The sequence below is a fragment of the Pleurodeles waltl genome, chromosome 9 (assembly GCF_031143425.1).
Source record: "Pleurodeles waltl isolate 20211129_DDA chromosome 9, aPleWal1.hap1.20221129, whole genome shotgun sequence".
Classification (NCBI taxonomy): domain Eukaryota; kingdom Metazoa; phylum Chordata; class Amphibia; order Caudata; family Salamandridae; genus Pleurodeles; species Pleurodeles waltl.
Window position 1 is genome coordinate 1151076807 of NC_090448.1, and position 20973 is coordinate 1151097779.

Sequence of the window (20973 nt, forward strand, 5' to 3'; positions counted from 1 at the left end):
TATATAGGCTGAGCTGGGTCCACAGGTTCTAACGGTATCTGCAGCTTTAGAAGAGGTCACTGTGGTGGCATATGCAGGTTCTTGCGTTGGCGAAGGTAGAGAAGGCAATTAAGATTGTATTGCAGTAGGTAGTGATAGTGGAGGACATTGTGGCATAACTGGAGCACTAGGTGGCCTAGAGACCTCCAGGAGTAATCCACCACTGTTTTACTAAAGGTCTCTAACCAAAGTAGTAGGCACCTGTACAATGGTTGGCCCAAGACATTTCTTCCCCTCTAACGGTGTCATCACGAGTTGCACTTTAGTTTTTCATATGGTTCATAGAGAGCGTGACATTCTCCCAAACCACCCTAACGATCTCTATTTGCTTATAAGGGAAGACAATCTTCCTCGTTTGGGACTTGGCATTTCACTTTGAACTGTGCCACGATGAAGGCTGACTAAAGGGCCCTTCATCTTCTGTGTCTCCTTTGCCTGGAAGCTTGGGCGGAGGATGCATCAATGTTTTCCTGACCAACATATACTCAAGCTGCAGCCTTGATAGAATACCATTTACAGAAATAAAGGTTAACACAGGTGATGTAGAAGGTTGCCTCGTACATGATGCTGTAATAGATGGTATCTTTCCTGCTAATTGTCATGGACAGTGTTGTTGTCCAAAGTGTCCTCATTGACAGTGTTGGTGTTGAATGTTGTTTTCATCCTCCCTGACATTGACAGTGTTATTCTTGCTGGTGTTCTCATTGTTGATGTGACTGTTGTTGACAATAGCAAAAAGGAAGATGGGGACGGCACTGGTCTGCACTGGTCTGCACGTCCCTCAGGAAGAGGCAAAATCATAGCGTTTGGAGTCAGTAGTTTAGGTGTCAAAGGGACTGAGTTCCTTGAATTTCTTGGTCATCAACTTTTTTTTGCAATGGTTTATAAGGCGTTGTAGGTTCATTGTCCAATTAAGTAATTTTGGAATCAGATTTGTACTGAAAATGCTCACTTTTTGGAGCGTTTTATGTAAGTTTGGAAAATTATTTGATTTGTAGCTGGAAGATTGCACATCTCTTTCAATGGATGACTAGAGCAGCCCTTTTTGAAGACTCCGGTATTGCTTGCTCGAACTCCAGAAACATCCCACAGAAATCACAAGGCTGCCCTTGGGGTGGGGTAAGCACGTCTTATTTGAACATATTTAAGAAGAGCTCCGAGGGACTCTGCACACATGATGTGTAACAGAAATATTTTAGATAGTAACCTTTTAGAGAATAGTGTTCGCTGTGCCTTCATCTCACTGGCTTCAGTTTGGATCTTTTACTAGGAGGTGGTTGGACTACTAAAGTGACAATATCATGTGTAAAGCCTTTCAGACTGTTTAATATTACACTGATATTTCAAGGATAATGTGGACTCCTTGCTTAATAGTATGGCATGATTCAAGCTTGTGGATCTTTGAAAATCCTAAAATGGAGAACTAATTGAACAGCACTAAGAGGAAAGTTGTAGAAAGGAATGCAAGGAGTGAAAGAGAATGGTGACATAACATGTAGAGTAACAAACAAGGGATCAAAAAAAGAAAAAACATTGCAATAATAAATAAAGACAAAGGAAGAATAAATGAACAAATGACACAGAATGGTGAATCAGATTAGAAAACATATAAACACAATGAAGTCTTCATTTTAAAAGTTAAAAAGTACATAGGAAAATATAAATGGGAAGAGCCAACATGTGAAAGAAAAGAAAGTAGAATTAAAGAGAAAGCAGGTCATACCTGTTGGACGACAGTGTTGCCACCATTGAGAATGGCAATACCGAGCTTCAGGGTTTCCACCACCATGGGACTCATCTCACCTACAGGAAGGAAGGCAGATAATCGGAATCTGAGCACAACACTGCAAGGGTATTCCTATCATTCACCTGCTCAAAAACAACCCATAACTCCTTATTCATCAGAGCCTTTTTAGGCTGGTTAGACATCCAATAAAATAGACGGCTGAAGTCACAGTAGATTTTCTACGTGAAAACTTTTTAGTTTACCTATCCCACCGTGGTGACGCTTTCAGGCTTACCGGGGTCCTGGCTGAGTTCTCCCTACATGTTTAAAACTCCCCGACTCTCACTCCAGAGATATTTACCCTGGACAAGGTCAGCAGTCAAATGTTCCCGCCTTGTAGTAATACACAAGTGAGTGGGATTACGCAAAGGCATCTCTTCACCTGCCAGGCGGTAGAAGGCGTGCTTTAACCTCTTCCGGGTCACTTCTAGCAAGAGTCCCCTGGAGCACTCCATGTAAAACCATTGCTGATCAAAGGGGGACATTGCGGTTCTCGTGCCCAATGAAGCAGGCCCCCTCCAGCCCACCACTCCCCTCTCTCTCGTCCCTTCCTCCCCCCCCCCCCCCCTTCACCTCTCTCTCGCATTAGCTCTTCTTCTTTCTCGGTCTCTCACATGCTTTCCCTTTCTTTTTCACGCTCTCCTGCGGTCTCTCGAGCATGGCAGTAGGACACTGATAACTGACGCAATTATGCGAATCAAATTCCGTACATCAAGACTCAGAAAGTGATTGCTGCTCTGAAGAAGGCAAAGCTTCCTAATGTTACCACAACTGATCAATATTCAAAGTGTTTGCTTTGTTAAATGACAACCATGTTACTGTTTGTAACCCTTCCAGTGACATTCTTTCCTTTCGGGTAATTGCTGCAGGGTCCCAAGAGAGAACATTGTAGATTTCAAGTCTCAGTATTGAGTTTTAATGACCGCATATAAAAGTAACTTTTGCTGAACTTTATAAATAAGCCAAACACACTCGGACGTGTCCCAGCTTGCTAAAGACCACGTGCAGTGTTGCCTGACCCCTCAGCCAGGCACGTCGAGGGACGTGGGCACCCACCCTGCCAGCAGCACGAGAAAGGTGAACTTCGGGAGTGGCAGCAGAGCTCGGCGCGCGTATTTTAAAGTACTTATTAAGAAATCTGCAGTTATAAAAAGCCACTCACTGCCGCACTAATGAGCTGAAATACTGGAATTCAGAGCCCCGAAGGCTAAACAGTGAGCTTTTGTTCTTGCCATGGGAGCTAGGCCAGAGCTTTACAGAACCTCCTTTTACAGACCCTACAGATGCAAACATACAGGGAGACATCAGTGGGGCTTGGGAAGGACGGGTACTTTGAAGCTGACTGCATCCTCTCTGAAAGACCAGTGAGCAATAAAAGCATCTTCCATAGTGGCTGAGTTCAATTTGAGTGGAAATGATCTCGACATGGACCTATGGGGTTGAAGGCGAACCTAAATCCAAAAACTGCAAAAATTAGGAGCCCTGCAAAACTTTGCAGATGCAAAAAAAAATCTTCCCACAGTCCTACTCCTGTCCCTTGGCACCTGCAGAAGACCCCCTCATGCACCCGGGACTTGAGGACCTGGATAAGCGGATTGCCAGGGCCTTCGCTTGCTGAGCTCCGCCCCTACCTTTGCTTGCACTGATCATCTGTAGCACCATCTCCGCAGCTCCGCGCTCGTGCAGACGCGCCTGCTGGTACAGGGTCTTCTGCTTCTCCATCTCCTTTTCCTGTGCGTGAAAAAAACTGGAGGCATCAACACTGAAGACAGACTACCTTCACCCCCGTCTACGGGGTAGATTACAGTACAAAATCGAGGCCCTCATTAAAGAATGACTATGTATGTATGAAAGCAGTATTAACCCTCGAATTAACACTTCTCCAAATTCAAAGATAAAGAAAGGAAACTATTGCTTTGCTGCCCCAAAGTTTTCAATAGCACAAAATTCCTGCTTTTATTGATGTGATTTTTCGTTTGTAGATTTATTTATTTCATGGTTTACAAGATGAAGATCAGCCTTAGGTATATTAAACCGCTACACAGTGACATTAGAGTGAAAAGCAAATACACAGGCCGAGATTGAAGCAGTACTACCTATGATCTTTAAATATCAGGTATGAAAAGAAATTGTGTTCCTCTGTTTTCGTTCAATCACCAGTTGCAGAAAATGAAACGGGGGAAGTGGTTTGCTGGTCCTACCCTGGTTGCAAAAAGCACTGGAAATGAAAGCACTGGCTAAACAGTAAAGTTCAATTGCTTTGCATTCTGTGTTTTTGGCATAAAATTCACAGGCGATCAGCGCAGTACTCAACATAAAAGGCAAGGGAGCAGAAAATGACCGAAAGAGAAGAAAGGTGAAAAGGAGGGGGCTTGGCAGAGAAGACAGAAACGAAAAGGGAACAGAGCTATACAAAAACATAAAGAAACATTGTTTTTTACAACAATGTAGGGGAACAGAAGGCGTCGTTTACCATGAAGCCATAGTTTTAGGTAGATTACAACTTCTTGGTTCACGACTCTGGTGAAGTTTCAGTTCTAGGACACCCGGTTTGTGGTACAACAGAGGCAAGACTGCTGCTTGCGGGGCAGGGGTTGGGTCAGTAGGGGGCATATGTTGAGACTGAGGGACAGGGTGTAGCACAAGACCACAGGTTACACTTACTTCAAATGTCTTCTCTTTTTCTTCTTCCTCTTCCTCGCTCTGGCAGCTCTTTGGTCAGTTCAGGGTAAAAAAGAGGAATTTCAGGCACGTTTTCAGATACACATTATTCATTACGGTCATAGATAACACCCTGTTTTTTCTGACTCGCTCAGAAGTTATCAAAGTATTAGAATATGTTTAATCTCTGTGGCACAGAATCATTCAGGAGATAAAGCAGCGGGGGGCACTAGAGTACACACTCTCCCTTCCACAGCATCATCCATGAGACGAAGAATGCAGGGGGGACTGGAGAAGACACACTCTCTTTCATAGCATCACCCATTAGATAAAGCAGCAGGGGGTACTGGAGTAGACACTCTCCCTTCCACAGTATAATCCATGAGACGAAGCATGCAGAGGGTACTGGAATAGACACCCTCTCTTTCATATCATCACCCATGAGATGAAGCATGCATGGGGTACTGGAGTAGACGCTCTCCTTTCCACAGCATCCATGAGACGAAACATACAAGGGGTACTGGAGGAGACACTCTCCCGTCCACAGCATCACCCATGAGATAAGGCACGCAGGGAGTACTGGAGTAGACACACTCCCCTTCATAGCATCACCCACGAGATGAAGCATGCAGGGGGCACTGGAGTATACACTCTACCTTCCACAGCATCATCCATGAGAAGAAGCATGCAGGGGGTACTGGAGTAGACACACTCTCTTTCATAGCATCACCCATGAGATGAAGCATGCAGGGGGCACTAGAGTATACACTCTTCCTTCCACAGCATCATCCATGAGACGAAGCATGCAGGGGGGTACTGCAGTAGACACACTCCCTTTCATAGCTTCACCCATGAGATAAGGCATGCAGGGGGTACTGGAGTGGACACTCTCCTTTCCACAGCATCCATGAGATGAAACATACAAGGAGTACTGGAGGAGACACTCTCCCCCTTCCACAGCATCACCCATGAGACGAAGCATGCATGGAGTACTGGAGTAGAAACTCTCCCTTCCACAGCATCATCCATGAGAAGAAGCATGCAGGGGGTACTGGAGTAGACACACTCTCTTTCATAGCATCACCCATGAGATGAAGCATGCAGGGGGTACTGGAGGAGACACTCTCCCTTCCACAGCATCACCCATGAGACGAAACATGCAGAGAGTACTGTAGTAGGCACCCTCCCTTTCATAGCATCACCCATGAGATGAAGCATGCAGGCATACTAGAGTAGACACTCTCCTTTCCACAGCATCTCTCGTGAGATAAAACATGCAGGGGGTACTGGAGTAGACACTCTCCCTTTCATAGCTTCACCAATGAGATGAAGCATGTAGGGGGTACTGGAATAGACACACTCCCTTTCATAGCATCACTCATGAGATGAAGCATGCAGGGGGTACTGGAGTAGACAGTCGCCCTTCCACAGCATCAATGAGACGAAGCATACAGGGCAGTACTGGAGGAGACATTCTCCCTTACACCACATCACCCATTAGGCGAAGCATGCAGGGGGTACTGGAGTAGACACGCTCCCTTCCACAGCATCCCCCATGAGATGAAGCATGCAGGGTTACTGGAGTAGACACTCTCCTTTCCACAGCATGTCTCATGAGATAAAACATTCAGGGGGTACTGGAGTAGACACTCTCCCTTTCATAGCTTCACCAATGAGATGAAGCATGCAGGGGATCTTTGAGTAGACGCTCTCCCTTCCACAGCATCAAGCATGAGATGGAGCATGCAGGGGGTACCGGAGTAGACACTCTCCCTTCCACAGCATCACTCATTGGATAAAGCATGCAGGGGATACTGGAGTAGACACTCTCCCTTCACTCACATCATTCAGGCGTCCAACAGCCTCAACAGATGAGTAAATGTCTTCCTTTTAATCAAACACCAAAAGCGAGTTTGCAACCAAAACAAACTTCAAAACATGTCCCCTCCCCCACACTGGGGAAAGCCTGAGGTTTATTAAAAGAACCCTGCATGTAAATCCGTGGAAGATACCAACGTTGGAGAGCCACAATGATAGTTAAGAAACTCGTTATTTTTCCAGCATTGGACCTTTCATATATTCATATGCGTGAAGCAAAACGGTAAGCAGAATTAACATTTTAATTCATTAATTACATTATGAGAGGATAGGCAGCTAGAAAAGACAGTTTCCCATTTTTGTAGATGATGGAGAAATACCAGTCCCAACTCTGCATCTGTCTGCAACAGGTTCTAAGCAATAGCGTTTTATGAAGGTGTGTCTGTTCCTCCATGTTGCAGCTCAGAAAATATCAATTAGTGCACTCCACAGAAAGTGCTGATGAAGTAGCCGTGCTTCTCGTGGAATGTAAGAGCTCTTCCTGAGTTCATGCGACAAAAAGCTATTGCTGCAGCTTCACACCTTTATATTCCCTCTTTTGTAAATGGGAAGCCTTTAAATGGTCTAGAGAAGGACACTGGAATCCGATTGTATTTTATTTGCTAGATAGAACTTAAACATCTCTCGGTGTCTAGCGAATGCAGAGCTATTTCTGGCAGATTTGTCGGATTTTAAAAGAATGTCTTTATGAGGATGGGTTTATTCAGACGCAATTTGGTTGAAACTTTAGTTATGAACCTGGGATAGTTCTTAGGGGAATTTGTCATTTGAGAATTGTAAGAGATGTTAGCTGACATTAAAGACCTATATATCACTATTTTTTCTTGAAGATGCTAAGACCAGTAGAAATGCCATTCCTTCAGGTGAGGTATTTTAGGTTTGATTTGTGAATTGGTTCAAACAGATCTGCCATCAACTGTCAATGAACCGTATTTAGTTCCTAAGCTTTTGGTGATGTTCTATATGGTGGGAATACTCGGACTAGGCCTTTCAGAAATTCTTTTACAAATCTGTGAAACTACATAGAAGGCTCATTAGGTGCTCTTTTAAAATGTGAGATGCGGTCAAATGAACTTTAATTGAGGTATGCTTGAGTACCAACTAAGCTAATTACAATAAATATGGGAAATTTTGATGGACCTGTACGTGAAAAGGATATAATCCTTTGGCTTCACACCACACACAATACCTCTTCCATTTGGTAACATATATCTTGTTTGTAGAAACAGCTCTGGCTTGTGCTCATATATTTTTACTGTCTTCTGGGATATCAGTTTTCCCAAACTAATGGAAATCAGGAGCTAAACTGCTAATCAGAGTCTGAGAGCTTGTAGTGAAGAATCTGCCTCCAACATCTGGATAAGAAATCCGCTATCGATTCCAGTAGTATGGATGGCACCTGTGCCAGTTGTAGTAGGTCCGTTACCCATTACTGTCTTAGCCAGGTGAAGCTATGAGCATTGTTTTGTTTTTCCCTAAATCTGTAATATTCCCTTCAGGACACTGTCTTTCTCCCCCCGCCAATCACAGTCTTTTAGGGTACTGCTGAGGTAATCTGATTGATTATTGCTTGCCCCAGGAGATGTTCTGCTGTAGTTTTTGTTCTTCTGTTGACAGGTTTTAAAAGTGTGATTCATCCTGCTTGTTTATATAGAACACTGTGGCGGTGTTGTCTTCTTGGACAAACAACTCTGAGTTGTGGCTACAATGGAGAAAGGAGCTCTCTACGGACGGCTCTGAGCATGAGTATCTTTATGTGTAAATGTTTTTTTGTGTGGAGACCAAACCCCACTGGAAGAAAGCTTCTGCTTCATCTAAGGTGACCAAAAATTTAGCTTGCGGGTGAAGGAATGTGAGTCCTGAACATGTACTATCTCTCATGATGACACTAGGACAGTGTTTAGTTTTTTGCAGTCACAGCTACCCTGTCTTTAAAGGAGCAAGAAATATGAGTCCGCTGCTTGTCCTGTTCCTCGTGGATAGGACTTGTGTAGTTTGCAAAATGGCTTTAACATTATGCATGATGATATCAAGATTGGAAGGTTTCAACAGGCATACAATTATGTCTTCCTGTTTCAGTATTGTTTTGAGTGCAGCTATAGCCATTTGTCTGTCCCTCGATGAATATATTTTTTATTTTGCTGAGTTTGCTCATAAGAAGTGAATCATTTTTAAGGGTGTTAGAGAAGAAAACAGTTAACTTACCTGTTAACTACAGTTATCCAGTCATAGTATCTTTCATAGATTCACATGCTTGAATCATCCCCATTGTTGAAGTGGGAGTCCCACGGTACCTTAGAAAAGCAGTAAGAAAGAATAACCATAGGCTACAATGCTAGCAAACAAACATATGGCCTATCCATGTCCTTTTGAAAAATGAACCAAACTTGATCTTTTTGCCACCAACGAGAACACCAAATGCCACATTTATGCCAGTCGGTTCCCACTCCTGGGGTTGTGGGGGAATGCCCTTTTGGTGCGATGTTCTGGGATCTTTGCATACGCTTTTCTCCCTTTTCCGTTGATCCCCAGACTTCTCAAGAAGATGAAAGCAGAGGGTTGCCAACTCATACTCATAGCACCCAGGTGGCCCGGACAGTCTTGGTCCTGGGAATTCAGTCTTCTATCCAAGTTTGCTACGGCAAAAAGATCCAGGGCTGGTCGTCCCCAGCATCAAAAGATCTTGTCTACTTCCTTCTGATTGAGTTCCCATGCGTGGCAACTGTTGTTCGTCCTGCTGAGTGTGTCTGTAAGGACATTGTTAATCCCCGGTACGTGTTCCGCTATCAGAGATATTTTGTGAAGAGTGAGCCAGTCCCAGAGAACTTTAGCTTCTCGTGAGTGGGAGAGAGATCGTGTTCCTCCCTGTTTGTTGACATAATACATGCTTGTTGTGTTGTCTGTGTGGATCAACACTGAAGATCCTGAAATTCAAGGAAGGAAAGCTTTCAGTGTGAGAGAGATTGCTTTCAGCTCCAAAAGATTTATGTGCATTTTCTTGTGAGAATTGGACCATTTCACTTGAATGCACATGGCTTGCAAGTGACCTCCCCAGCCATCTAGAGAGGTGCCCGTTGTTATAATGAAGGCTGGTACTGGAGTGAGGAAAGTTAACTCCTGTAAGATGTGACTGGTTTAGGACCACCACCATAGGGTTTCTACCATCCTTGGTGTGATTTTGATCAAGTCCTCAAAGGACCCCTGAGATCACTGGATCCATTGAAGTTGCAGTTCCTCTTGTAGTGGTCTCATCTTCAGTCTTGTTAGATGAACAAGGTTTATTAAAGAGGAAGTCATTCCTAAAAGCGACTTGAATGTTCTGAAAGAAATGAACCTTCTTTTTGAAATCGTGAGAGCGAGGTTGGAAAATTTCTGTTGTCTTTCTATTGAAAGATAGGCCTTGTCTTGCGTGTTGGAATAGTGGATGACTTCTGGTGATGCACAATAAGATTGTGAAATAAAGCTGGGCAGACATTGGTGGTATTGGAGGCCAGTTACGGAGTCAGTGCCTTTAGTAGCCAGGTGTCTAGATACAGGAACATTTGAAAGCCTTGGTTGCACAGAGTAGCCACCACTGGTGCGAGACACTTCATGAAAGTCCTTGGTGCTGAATTCAACCCCAAAGGGAGAACCCTGAATTGATAGTGGGTAGCGGCTATGGTAAAGCAAAGGTATTTGCAGTGCCTGGGATGTATGGGAATGTGGAAATAGGCATCTTGGAGATCCAATGATGTCATGTAATCTCCAATGTTGGGAAGATGGAAGATATCTGACAGGGTTATCATAAGGAAGGATTGTTTGTACAGGAATTTATTTAACTGCCTGAGATCTAGAAAAGGTCTCCATTCTCCTGACTTCTTTCTTACAAGGAAGAACTGAGAGTATAAACCTAGACCTCCCTAAAGAATGATAACCTTCTCTATTACACCCTTGGAAAGCATTTGAGATCTTGCTTGAAGCAAGTACGTTTTCACTGGAGGGTGGTTTGGTGGTTTCTGCACAAATTCTAGCTTATGACCAAGAGTCACTATATCCAACACCCACTTGTCTGATGTTATCTGTTTCCAATTTTATTGGTATTTTGAAATGTTTGCGCCCACTTTGTTGGTTCATGGGAAATAAGGAACTGTAGCCGGCACCCAATGAGGATCATTGTTTATGGGTCGCCTCCCGATTTGGGGGGGCAGATTCTTTCTGCCGCCTTGCTTGGCGTAAGCTGTCGTAGGTGGTTGCTGGTAAGACTGGTGGTAGGTAGGCCTGTACTGGGGCTGTTGTTGATACTGTCTGTGGTAGGTACCTCTAAAAGAGGAGAAATTCCAGCCCCTGACTCCACCAAAGGGTTGCCTCTTGTGCTGCAGAGTGCCCAGAGAGCGAGCAGTATCTGTGTCTGTTTTGATGGCTAATAAGGCATCATCTATGAGCTTGCCGAACAGGGTTTCACCATCATAGGACATATCAAGAATTCTTGATTGAACCTCAGGTCTAAATGAGGTTGCCTTTAACCAACCCTGGCAGTGCAAGACTGCTGCTCCTGCTAGTTGTTGAAAACCTGTGGAAGCTATATCCAGTGCACAATCGATAGCCTCTGCAGATGTGCGATCACCCTCTTGCAGTATTTTACCTGCCTTGGGTTGTTTATCCGCTCGGATGAGGTTGATGAAGGTACTCATGTCAGACCACATCTGACGGTCGTAATGACCGAAAATAGCCAAGGTGTTGGCTGCACGTACGGTAATGGCTGACATGGATAAAAACCTCTTTCCTATGTTATCCATACGCCTGCCCTTTTCGTCTTGTGGGCTGAAATAGTAGCAGATGGATTTTTTGAATGCCTTTGGCCTGCTTGAGACACAACGGAGTCTGGTTTTGGATGCCCTATTCAACAGGCTGGAGAATCGTCTGTAGCCTTTTGTTTGTTGTCCAGTTTGGGTGGCACTGGTGGGATGTGGCTGGGTTTTTCACACTTTTTAAATCTTTTCTCCAGATTAACCTATAATGGGAATCGCTCTCATCGATTTTCTTGCTTGCTCCTTAAAATCATGGAGAAAACATTCTGAATGGGAGTCTGATGTTGGTAATTGGAAGCGTTGAGAGGCCCTGTCCATCAAATTATAAAATCCACCTATATCCTCCTGAGGGGATGGCATAGGAGCCAAGTAGTCATCCCATTCATCATTGGGGTGTTGAGGAGTGATGATCTCACCTTCCTCCTTTTCATCATCTGAGGTGGTGATGTCTTCTCTGGGAGGCACAGCTATCATGGAAGTAGGTGTAAACCTAGGTGTTGACGGAGGTGGATGTATGGTTCTTGGTGTCGCTGGAAAAGGAGGTGGGTGTTGTGGCTGATCCAGAGCTGAATCTGGAAACCTCCTTTTATAGTCCTGGAGCATGGACTGTAAGTCCTGAACCAAGGAAGCAGGCATTCGTACTGTATTACGTGGCTGATGTTGCACTGGCTCATAATAATGCTTATGATGGGTATAATAGGACTCATTTTCCTGCTGTTCGTAATCATCGTCATCATCCTGATATTTGACATGTAATTGTGATGGACTATGTGCATCCCCAAATGGCCCCTCATCCTCAGATTCTTCCCAGTTGAGCATATAGCTAGGTAACAATGTTGATACCTTGCTACCTTGCTAGGGGATGTGTCTTCAGGATGCAAGGTAGACCTGGAACGTGTAGAGATCCTGACTGCTGTATGCAGATCAGGGGACCCAGCAGAGATGTTAATCACATCGCATTGTGGCACTATATCTCTTGGGGTTGGTTGACGCTAGTGCCATAGCCGATGGTGGTATTGTCGACGATGGTGTTGTCGTTGATGGTGTCAACGATAATGGTCTCGTCAACGGGCTTTCAGTCTACGGTGGGCTTTCAGTCTACGGTGCAGTCGTCGACGGTGTCTTCGCCAATGATTGTGTTGTTGCCATTGCTGATGTTCTCGACGATGATGCCTTATCTGAAGAGCGTCTCTCCGACGATGTCTTAGTTGACAAGTGGATCGTTGACGGTGCAGGAGACCTCGTAGACGATTCCATTGATGGAAGTTTCTTTTTAGCCGTAGTCAAGTCCATGGTGCCATTCACCCGCACAGATGAAACTGGAGTTTTTAGATGCGTCATCGACGAAGTCATTGTCGACGATGGTCTCATCAATGAGACAGTGGCGACTGTAGCTGTCATAGCCATGGTCGATACGATCGTCGACAGTAATGTGGTAGTTGACTTCAATTTAAGTGGTACCTTTCTGGATTTCGACTGCTCTGAAGAAAGACTACATTGACAAGTCTCTTTTTTGTGATGTGGAAAGGATGGCTGGGAGGAGTCTGACCCGGCCCTTTTGATGTGTTTGGTGATGTTTTCTGCTCTCCTCAGATCATCCCAGGTCAGAAGATCTAGACCATTTTTGAGGCTTTGGGTCCACCTCACTCTCCTCACCTCAAGTACCGAATTTTTCCTGTAACCAGATCCAAAAATTTTATTTTTTGCCCCTCATAGTTTTAGCAGAGAATGTGCGGCATATCTTGCAGTCCTTTACCTGATGCTTGGGATATAGACAGTACAGGCAATCCTTATGTAGATCATCCACATGGAGCCTTTTTTGCCACACGTCTTAAAAAGGACGAAAAAGGCCTTTTAAGACCTGTGTATCAGACATTCTGTGTATCAGACATATCAGTCTCTGAGACCTGGGTATCAGACATATTCTGAAACAGAAAGTTGTTCTGACAGAAAAAAACGGACTAGAGCTCAGGGAGACTCCCTTCACACGACCTGCAATAGAAAATCTGAGGGAAGGATCCTCTTTTGGGACTATTCAAGTGGGTGCTGTTGGTCAAAGATCAAGTTTGGTTCTTTTTTCAGAAGGACATGGATAGGCTCCGTTTAAGTTTGCTAGCTTTATAGCCTATGGTTATTCTTACTTACTGTTTTTCTAAGGTACCGTGGGGCTCCCACTTCGACGAAGGGGATGATTCAAGAATGTGAATCTATGAAGGATCCAAACTGGATAAGATGTGCTTCTGTTTTAGCTGAATACTTAGTGACTTGAAGAGCATGATACAGGTGCCATTGAGCTGTTTGTAGAACATATAGATGAGCATTTAAGCACAAAGCCATCTAGGGAACAGTAAACCTGTATATGTCAAATCTGGGCTGCGGTAGGAACCATGTTTTTGGAAAACATTCTGGGATTGAAGGCCAAAGGAAAGAACTAAAAACTTGTGGTGGAAACCAGCTACCTTGAATCTCAGGAACTTGCAATATTTTCTGTGAATTGAAATGTGGTAATACGTACATTTGAGCTCTAATGATTCCATGTATTTATTCCTCATTAGGAGCAGTAATTATGGGTTTCTTGGAAAGTGACTGTGTTGGTACAGATCTTGAATGGGACTCCTCTCTTTCAAGGGTTTCTTCTTTATGATGAAGTACCTGATGATGATTGGGTACTATTTTTATGCCTCCTTTCTGTAGCACTTTGTGAATATGTGCCTTCAACCAGCACGGGTGGTTGTGTTTTATTCTGGACTTCTGAGATATTGTCAGATGTGGTGTGAACTTCAGGGTATGCCCATGAAGAATCACAACTAATATTAATTTGCCTGTAGACATTGTTTTCTAATTGTTGTAGACGGTAGAGTTTCTGCCCACCACATGCCCCAATATGTTTGGGACCTGTATTTTGGTATCTGGTGCCTGGGAATTTTCAGAGATGTCTGGCATCCTGGTTCTTTTGCTGGTCCTTGTGCGTTTGTGGACTGTGGTTGTGCCTATCTGTAAGGATACTGCTTGTGTTAACGAGGACCATAATCATGGCAATATGACAGGCTGATTAAATGGTTGATAAAACGGCTACCAATACATTTGGTATAGAAATCTGTACAGCTGCATTCTCTATCTTCCTTGAAAGCACTGAGGCCGTCATTGTTGCAGAGCACCCAAAGATCTGGCTGTGCCCATCTCTGCCTTAATACACTGAAGAGCATTGTTCGCATTCTTTGTGAAGTCATGTCCATGGCTTTATTTGGGATTTCAGGCCCAAAAGAAGCAGCTCTTAACCCTCCTTGTTTGCTTAAGACGGTGCATCCGGACAGTTGTCTAAAAACAGTATTTGACATGTCCATTGCCGAGTCTAAGTGCAGAAGATGCATTCTCTCCCTCATAGAGAATAGTTGTCCTTCTCTCCCCTCTCACACAATGCAACACAGCGCAGCAACTTTGGGTGCTGCGCTGCATGAGAATATTGTATATCTGGCCCATAGTTTGTAATTGAAAACTAGTGAATAAGGTGAAATCTTCCATCAGCAGCCATATATAGCCTTACTGCATGCAAATGAATACCCAGAAACCTGTTTGTCATCTATGAAGGGACAGCATATTGCCCTTTGGGGCCTGTTACTTTGTTGATGTCTGAAATCACGAACTGTCCTTTCATTTAGACAAGAAAGTATCATTGTCTCTAATTCACAGAGAATTCCAAAATGGAGATAAGTGGAACTGGCCTATTGACAGAGGCAGGTGGAGATAGCCAATTGCACATGCATGGCTGGGAAAGTGTATCATCCCTTCCTTTATTTGTGAAACGCTAAATCGGAACTTACAGCTCCTCTGGGCAATATTTCAAACGATAGTTCCCTGTTAGAGAAAGGAATTATTCCTTGCACAGTTTTTATTTGAACTTGTGTGTGGATGTGTGTTACATCAAAATGATATCTAATGTCCACCTGCGAGAATTTGATTATCATTTTAGAACAAACTATGCTATCCTTCCTCTGGTCAGGACATAAATGGTAGTGAGAGGTGATTTTTTTTAATTAATAGATTGCTATGGAATTCAAGACCTTTGTGGGACACTTTTTCATCTCTGGGAGTGTCTATAATGATGCTGACCTCCTTGGCTCCAAGTATAAAAGTAGAGGTGTGGCAGCTATATAGGCTTGCAGGTCACTGCCAGAATGGACCGGCTTCAGTGCGGAGCCGCACGACCGCACCTGACAGCTCCGAGGTACTGCTGAAAAGTTTCAGTATCTAGTCTGATGCTTGGGGAATATTTATAAGAGGAGGAATCTGTGGCTAGAAGTCTCTATCAGAAAGAAAGACACTCCTAGGCTGGATAAAGGGATGACAAAAAAATCTAAAACATTGACAAAAAGGCTCATTGATTAGAGATCATCCTGCATCAATGGAGTGTAAAATATAGGGTCCATGGATTTGGGATGGATGACAGTGAAGTTCACAGGTACTTTCTCACCAGTCTTGCTTACATTTGAACACATAGGCCCTTTGTTGGCTTACAGTATTTTTTGTAGACTGGCTGGTTTAAGGAGGCACACTTTAAAGCAAAAAGGTGCACAATTTGTTGTAGGATCCTTTCTCTCCAAAGGAACAATTCTACATAATAGTACTCTGTAGATAGCCCCACGATGAGGGATTCGCTTTGTACATTTGAACTCCTACTGCTGTACGCCACAGTATTAGAAAAAGTAAAGAAAACTAATTTTGCACCTTTTGAGTGTGTATAGATAAGGAAATGGAGAAAACGGTTTCTGCTTTAAACACAGTGCCAGCAATGAAGTCAATTTTCTGTAAGCCTACTTCTATGAGAAACACAAATTGATTAAAGTCAATTTGCTACCTTTTTGACTCGGTGCAGATTTTAGGCTATATTTACCTTATGACAGATATCCTTACACATGAGATTGTGGATTTGTCTTAGACATCTTAGACATCTCTCGAGAATGGCCTCTACCATCAATCCCCCACTTCAGCACACAATCCCTCACTCACTCTCTTTATTCCCAAATGCAGTCCTCCCTCCTTTCGTTACCATGCTTCTTGCTAGCACTTCCCCACTTTGCTCACCTTCGCCATCATGGCGGAGTAGGCCGTGTACAAAGGGTCATCTTCCAGTTTGCTAGCAGAGAAAAATAATGTAAATGTTACATTGTCACCTTTTCAGTCCTTCCAAAAACACATTTTTTAAGATGCAACAAAGACATACACATCAGATTTTTAAGATGCAACAAAGCCATACACATCTCTTAAATGAAGTGTAATCCTGTGCGGACAAAGTGTGCTCTTGCACCCCTGATAGGGGAGATGCCCGTACAATGGCTGTCCATGCTTTAACACACCGGTGATTTGTACAACTGAGGGAGGGGTTATTGGCATAATGTTGAAAATATCAGCCCTCATTTGCTAAAGTTTAATGCTTGCACTCGCACAATGTTACATAAAATGTTTTACTCACTATTCTATAGGCCTGGCTGCTCACTGCTAAATGGTGTTGAGCTTTGCAAACCCCCTAGTAAACTTTAGTAAATGAGGGCGGTGGTGTATTACACATCAGATCGCAAAATTCAGCTCCCTAGTACCTTGTTGCGCATTCTCCTTCACTTCAAATAAGGTCTACCTAACTTATAGCTGAGTGCCCTCAGCCCTCAAATCAATGCAAATAACTGCATGACAACCAGCATTGTCACCAAGCACTACCCAGGCACCATGTTCATTTCACCTTTCCCTCTTTGCCTAGACCGTAAACAAGTTTTCCGGCTTTGGCAGGTTCATTTGACTCACCACATGCAAAGTAAAATGAGGCTGAATGCAATGATTACCTATGCCATCTATTTCCACCCTACATCTTTGTTCACCTTTCCATCCGTACTCCAAATCCAGTCGCTCATGAAATGGATCAATTAGGCAAACAAAAATTATGATAATACATTTCTATCCTCGCGGAAACATTTTCCATTTACTTGTCATGAAATCATTTTGAGTCACATGTGGTGTCACTTGCCTATTACACATAAACAAAGGATGAGCTGCATATACCTGTCAAGCTATATTCAAGAGTTCGTCATGCCAGCCGCCCAGAAGAGGGGGGTTTAACAAAACAATAAATTAAAAATACGTTAACTACGTCTGGCAGCAGCTTTTCTAATGGGCACTATCTTTCTGCAAATTTCTCATTTTAGAAGTAGGCTTAGACATCAGATTTGATCGAGAACAATTCTGAATCAATTCACCCACTTGGAGCCAGAGGAGTAAACAGCTGCAGTGTCAAACGTCACCATCAGAAGAGATGTAGCTACTCCACAAAGGCACCTACCATGTGGGGCAGCCAGTTCTGCCCAATGTTCCACTTCAGTGAGCCCAGGGCAAAAAAACATGGGGAAACAAATGAATAGGAGAAAAAACAAATGTATAAGAAGAGGAGAGCTGAAATGGCGATGAAGAAGGTTTTAGAAGATATAGCGGTCATGATAAAAAGTGTTACCAAAGGGATATATCCTCGGGCCTATATAGACTTTGGTGGACTGTACTCCTTTCTTCCAGGGTGGTAGAGGGGTGTACTCTGCTGCTCCGGTGTACTAAAGTCTGCCATATTTAGAGATCTCCACCTGCCTAGTGAAAATCCCTCTGCTTCAGAGGAGCCGCCACCATAGTAGCTCCGCTGAAGGCACTGTAACTTGGTGTTAGGGTCATTTTTGTGCTTTCCTGCTCGGGACTGCCAGGCTTATTTTTGCTGTTGTTTTCCCATGGGCTCCTGTCCAGCCGAAGCAGGAGAAATGCATATGCTTGGGTAACTGGGCCAAAAATACTCTCTGAATGCCCTACATTGCTGGTTGATCCAACTTGCCGGGGGTGTCAGTCCCAAGCACCATAGAATAGCGTTGATCTGTTTCAATCATTCTCATGAGGTGTCAGACGTTATCCTAAAGAGCTCCCCACTGTCAAAATGCATGTCTTCCTCATAAAAACCTGAAGACCTCCTCCACACGTCTATGGATGTCACATCTGCACCTATTTGCCAAGCCACTGAGTCCACCGTACCAAGATTAGTGAGCAACATTTGTTGCGATGGTGTACCACAAGAATATCGTAGACACAACATTGTCTGTCAATAATATTGTATGCTAAATATCACATTGGTGCTGAGAGCAGAAATTTCACACCAAAGTGGAAAGTATTTTGGTAAATGATATATAGGACAGGATATTTTTATCTATGATATTCTGACAACAATTGTGATGCGTCCATCTAGCTCTGCCTTACTGCAACAGATTCCTGTCTTGGCAATCTGCCAGTGCTGAAGACATTCATCCCCATGGTATTTATACGTTTTGATTCCCTGTTTAGCTGTAAGGACAGAAAGTCATTAGGGAAACACTTCGCTAAAGATGTGTGAAGCACCAGGCTCTCTGGAGGCCCATGATCTGTTAGAAATTTGCAACGAGAATGAATGGGTGTTTATTAGGTCCAAATGGAATTATATCTCCACTCTCAGAACTGGGGTTGTTCTGCGTCATGCATGTAAAACGGAGTTCCTTCTAAATTCTGCCAGTCATGTCGTGGCAGAATTATTCTGTCGTTCCCACCTCGCAGGAACATGCAAGTCTTCACAATGCGCTTGTAAGCAAGATTTTCTTGTCCCTGGAGCGATTTCCAGCCACCACAGAGCTTTCCGGTGCCTTTTTTAAACAATTCCTGTAGATGTGAGCAGTTGTAGTCAGAGAGGGCTGCGGTTCGAGTAGACTTGCAGCTGTTCAAGCAGATTTTCTTCTTGAGTGGCAGCATAATCTACTCAAATGGCCTTGCACAATGCATAGTGCAGTTCACGTTGATTTTCAGTGCTGCTTTCGCTACCCGCGCTAGATTGCAACCTAAGCAGGATATTTTCCACCCATTGGTGGAATTCCAAGGAACTTTGCAGAGTTTTTCTGTAACTCTGTGGAATTCAACAGAGTGAAACTGCGAGTTCCACCCACCCTTAGTTTTTATTTTCTGGCTGCTTGACTGTGGACACCTGGAACAGAATGGGGCTTCTCCACTGCTGGCATCGTAGGTTCCACCAGGCTTCGTTATAGGTAAACAAGTGCTCATGTGGCCTGCTCATTGGGTATCAGCCATTTGTTCAACAAATGAGATGTTCTGTCTTCAGATGACAGTCACAGATCCATTGTCTCAGTGGATTTCTTGCTGTCTCCTGCAAAGATGCACACTGATGAAGCTGGGGTTTAGGTTGGTATGAAGCAATTACCTGATCTGCATTTTAGATACCAACAAGGAGCTAAACATATTAGCTACATTTATGCAAGAAGTTATTGATCTTTCAACTACTGCCTTTATAGTAGCTTGGACATGGTTTAGATACCCCTCCAACATCCGATTTCGAACCAAACAATGCTTGAAAACACAATACTACTGATGAGTTGTGACCTTTTGTTCTCTGTTGTTCCTCATCAAGGACAAGTTCTGCCACCCTATTTTCATTGTCTTAAAATTACGTTTTAAAACTGGTTTCAGCAGAACCCAAGGAATTGATATTCTAGCTGGCCCCACTGCCATACCCAGAGCTGTTGTCTCATGTGAAAGGCCCCCAGTAGGGGAGCATGGACTCTGACGATAGCCAATTAGCATAAAGACAATCACCAATGGAGCCACTGAGGCTAAATGTCCCTGTCAGGCAAAATTCGGGGATGGAAAATTATGCGTGGTAAATTGCCAGATGGTGATTACACCAAGAACTGTCCAGGATCTAAAATTAGATTACGTAAAAGCACATCAGTGTGAAGGGAGTGTGTATTCAGGAGCCCAACTCAAAAGAGCCCAGAAATCAGGTGTGTTGTAAGATTCTGCCATCAAAAGGAGCTCTGTTGTGCTACTTAGATTGTGTTTGCAGGCTCCTGAGTTACCATTAAAGGGGCTATTTACAGGGAACAGAGGATGATTCAGGAAACACGTTATGATCATTAGTGTCTTCTTATATTAAACTAGTGTAAACTTAAGGACACACCTTTATACTGAACAGCCTCTACCTGTGACCATAACCTCACAGTCCCAATAAGAGGTATACAGAGACCGGGGTAACAAGGTGTGCAGGTGTTCAAGTGTGAAGACTAACATTAAAATCAGAATTAAAGACCAACACGTTCTCAACCGTCCCACAGGGCGCGGCGTGGATCACTGCTTACTAGGGGGCACTCCTGCAAGTGCCACAGAACTAGTGATCGATCAGCAGAGTTTGACACTCATATATGCTGTGTGGAACTGGCTGACTTGCAGTGCCCGGGTGCGGAGTCAAGGAGGTAGGGATGGCAGCTCATTCTTTGGATGCTGAAGCATGACATACATAGGTCTGGGACCGATATGCAATTCATGGATATTCGGAAGAAAAACAGGATCAATCACCCGATTCTATGCCTTAGAGAAAACAAACACGAAAAGTTACAGTGACTTGTAAATGCTTGGCGGCCGAAGACGGCTTAATGCATGTGAGCACAGTCACAGGCCTCAGTGTCGGGTGCAAGCCCAGAATCCAAACGCATGAGTTGTGAGGGTCTGTCCCAAGCAACTGTCTCCCAGAGCTCACGGGCATCAAACCCTGCCGACCTGCCAGCCAGCATTTTAAATTAATTTAGGAAAAAACAAAGAAGAAATGCTTTGTGAAAAAACAGAATCCAGTTTCTGTCGCACAGGAAAACATACAAGTAACTATTGTGAATCGGGCAGGATGCGTAGTGGTGAGATCCGTGGCTCTGTACTTGGTGCTAATATTGCACGGCCTGGCACGAGATCGCAAAACTTTATTGGGTCACTTCA

General features: G+C 43.8%; 1 protein-coding gene across 9 annotated transcripts in view; it reads right to left on the reverse strand.

The window, feature by feature from the left end:
- The window catches only part of RYR3 (ryanodine receptor 3), a 1450647-nt gene that overhangs the window by 359201 nt on the left and 1070473 nt on the right, over window positions 1-20973 (reverse strand). For all 9 annotated transcript variants that reach the window (XM_069208992.1, XM_069208994.1, XM_069208991.1 and 6 more), the window contains 4 exons: window positions 16234-16285; window positions 4490-4537; window positions 3457-3556; window positions 1763-1842 (listed from right to left, as the gene is read on the reverse strand). In XM_069208992.1, the coding sequence (XP_069065093.1) occupies window positions 1763-1842; window positions 3457-3556; window positions 4490-4537; window positions 16234-16285 (280 nt within the window). The remainder of the gene's footprint in view (window positions 1-1762; window positions 1843-3456; window positions 3557-4489; window positions 4538-16233; window positions 16286-20973) is intronic.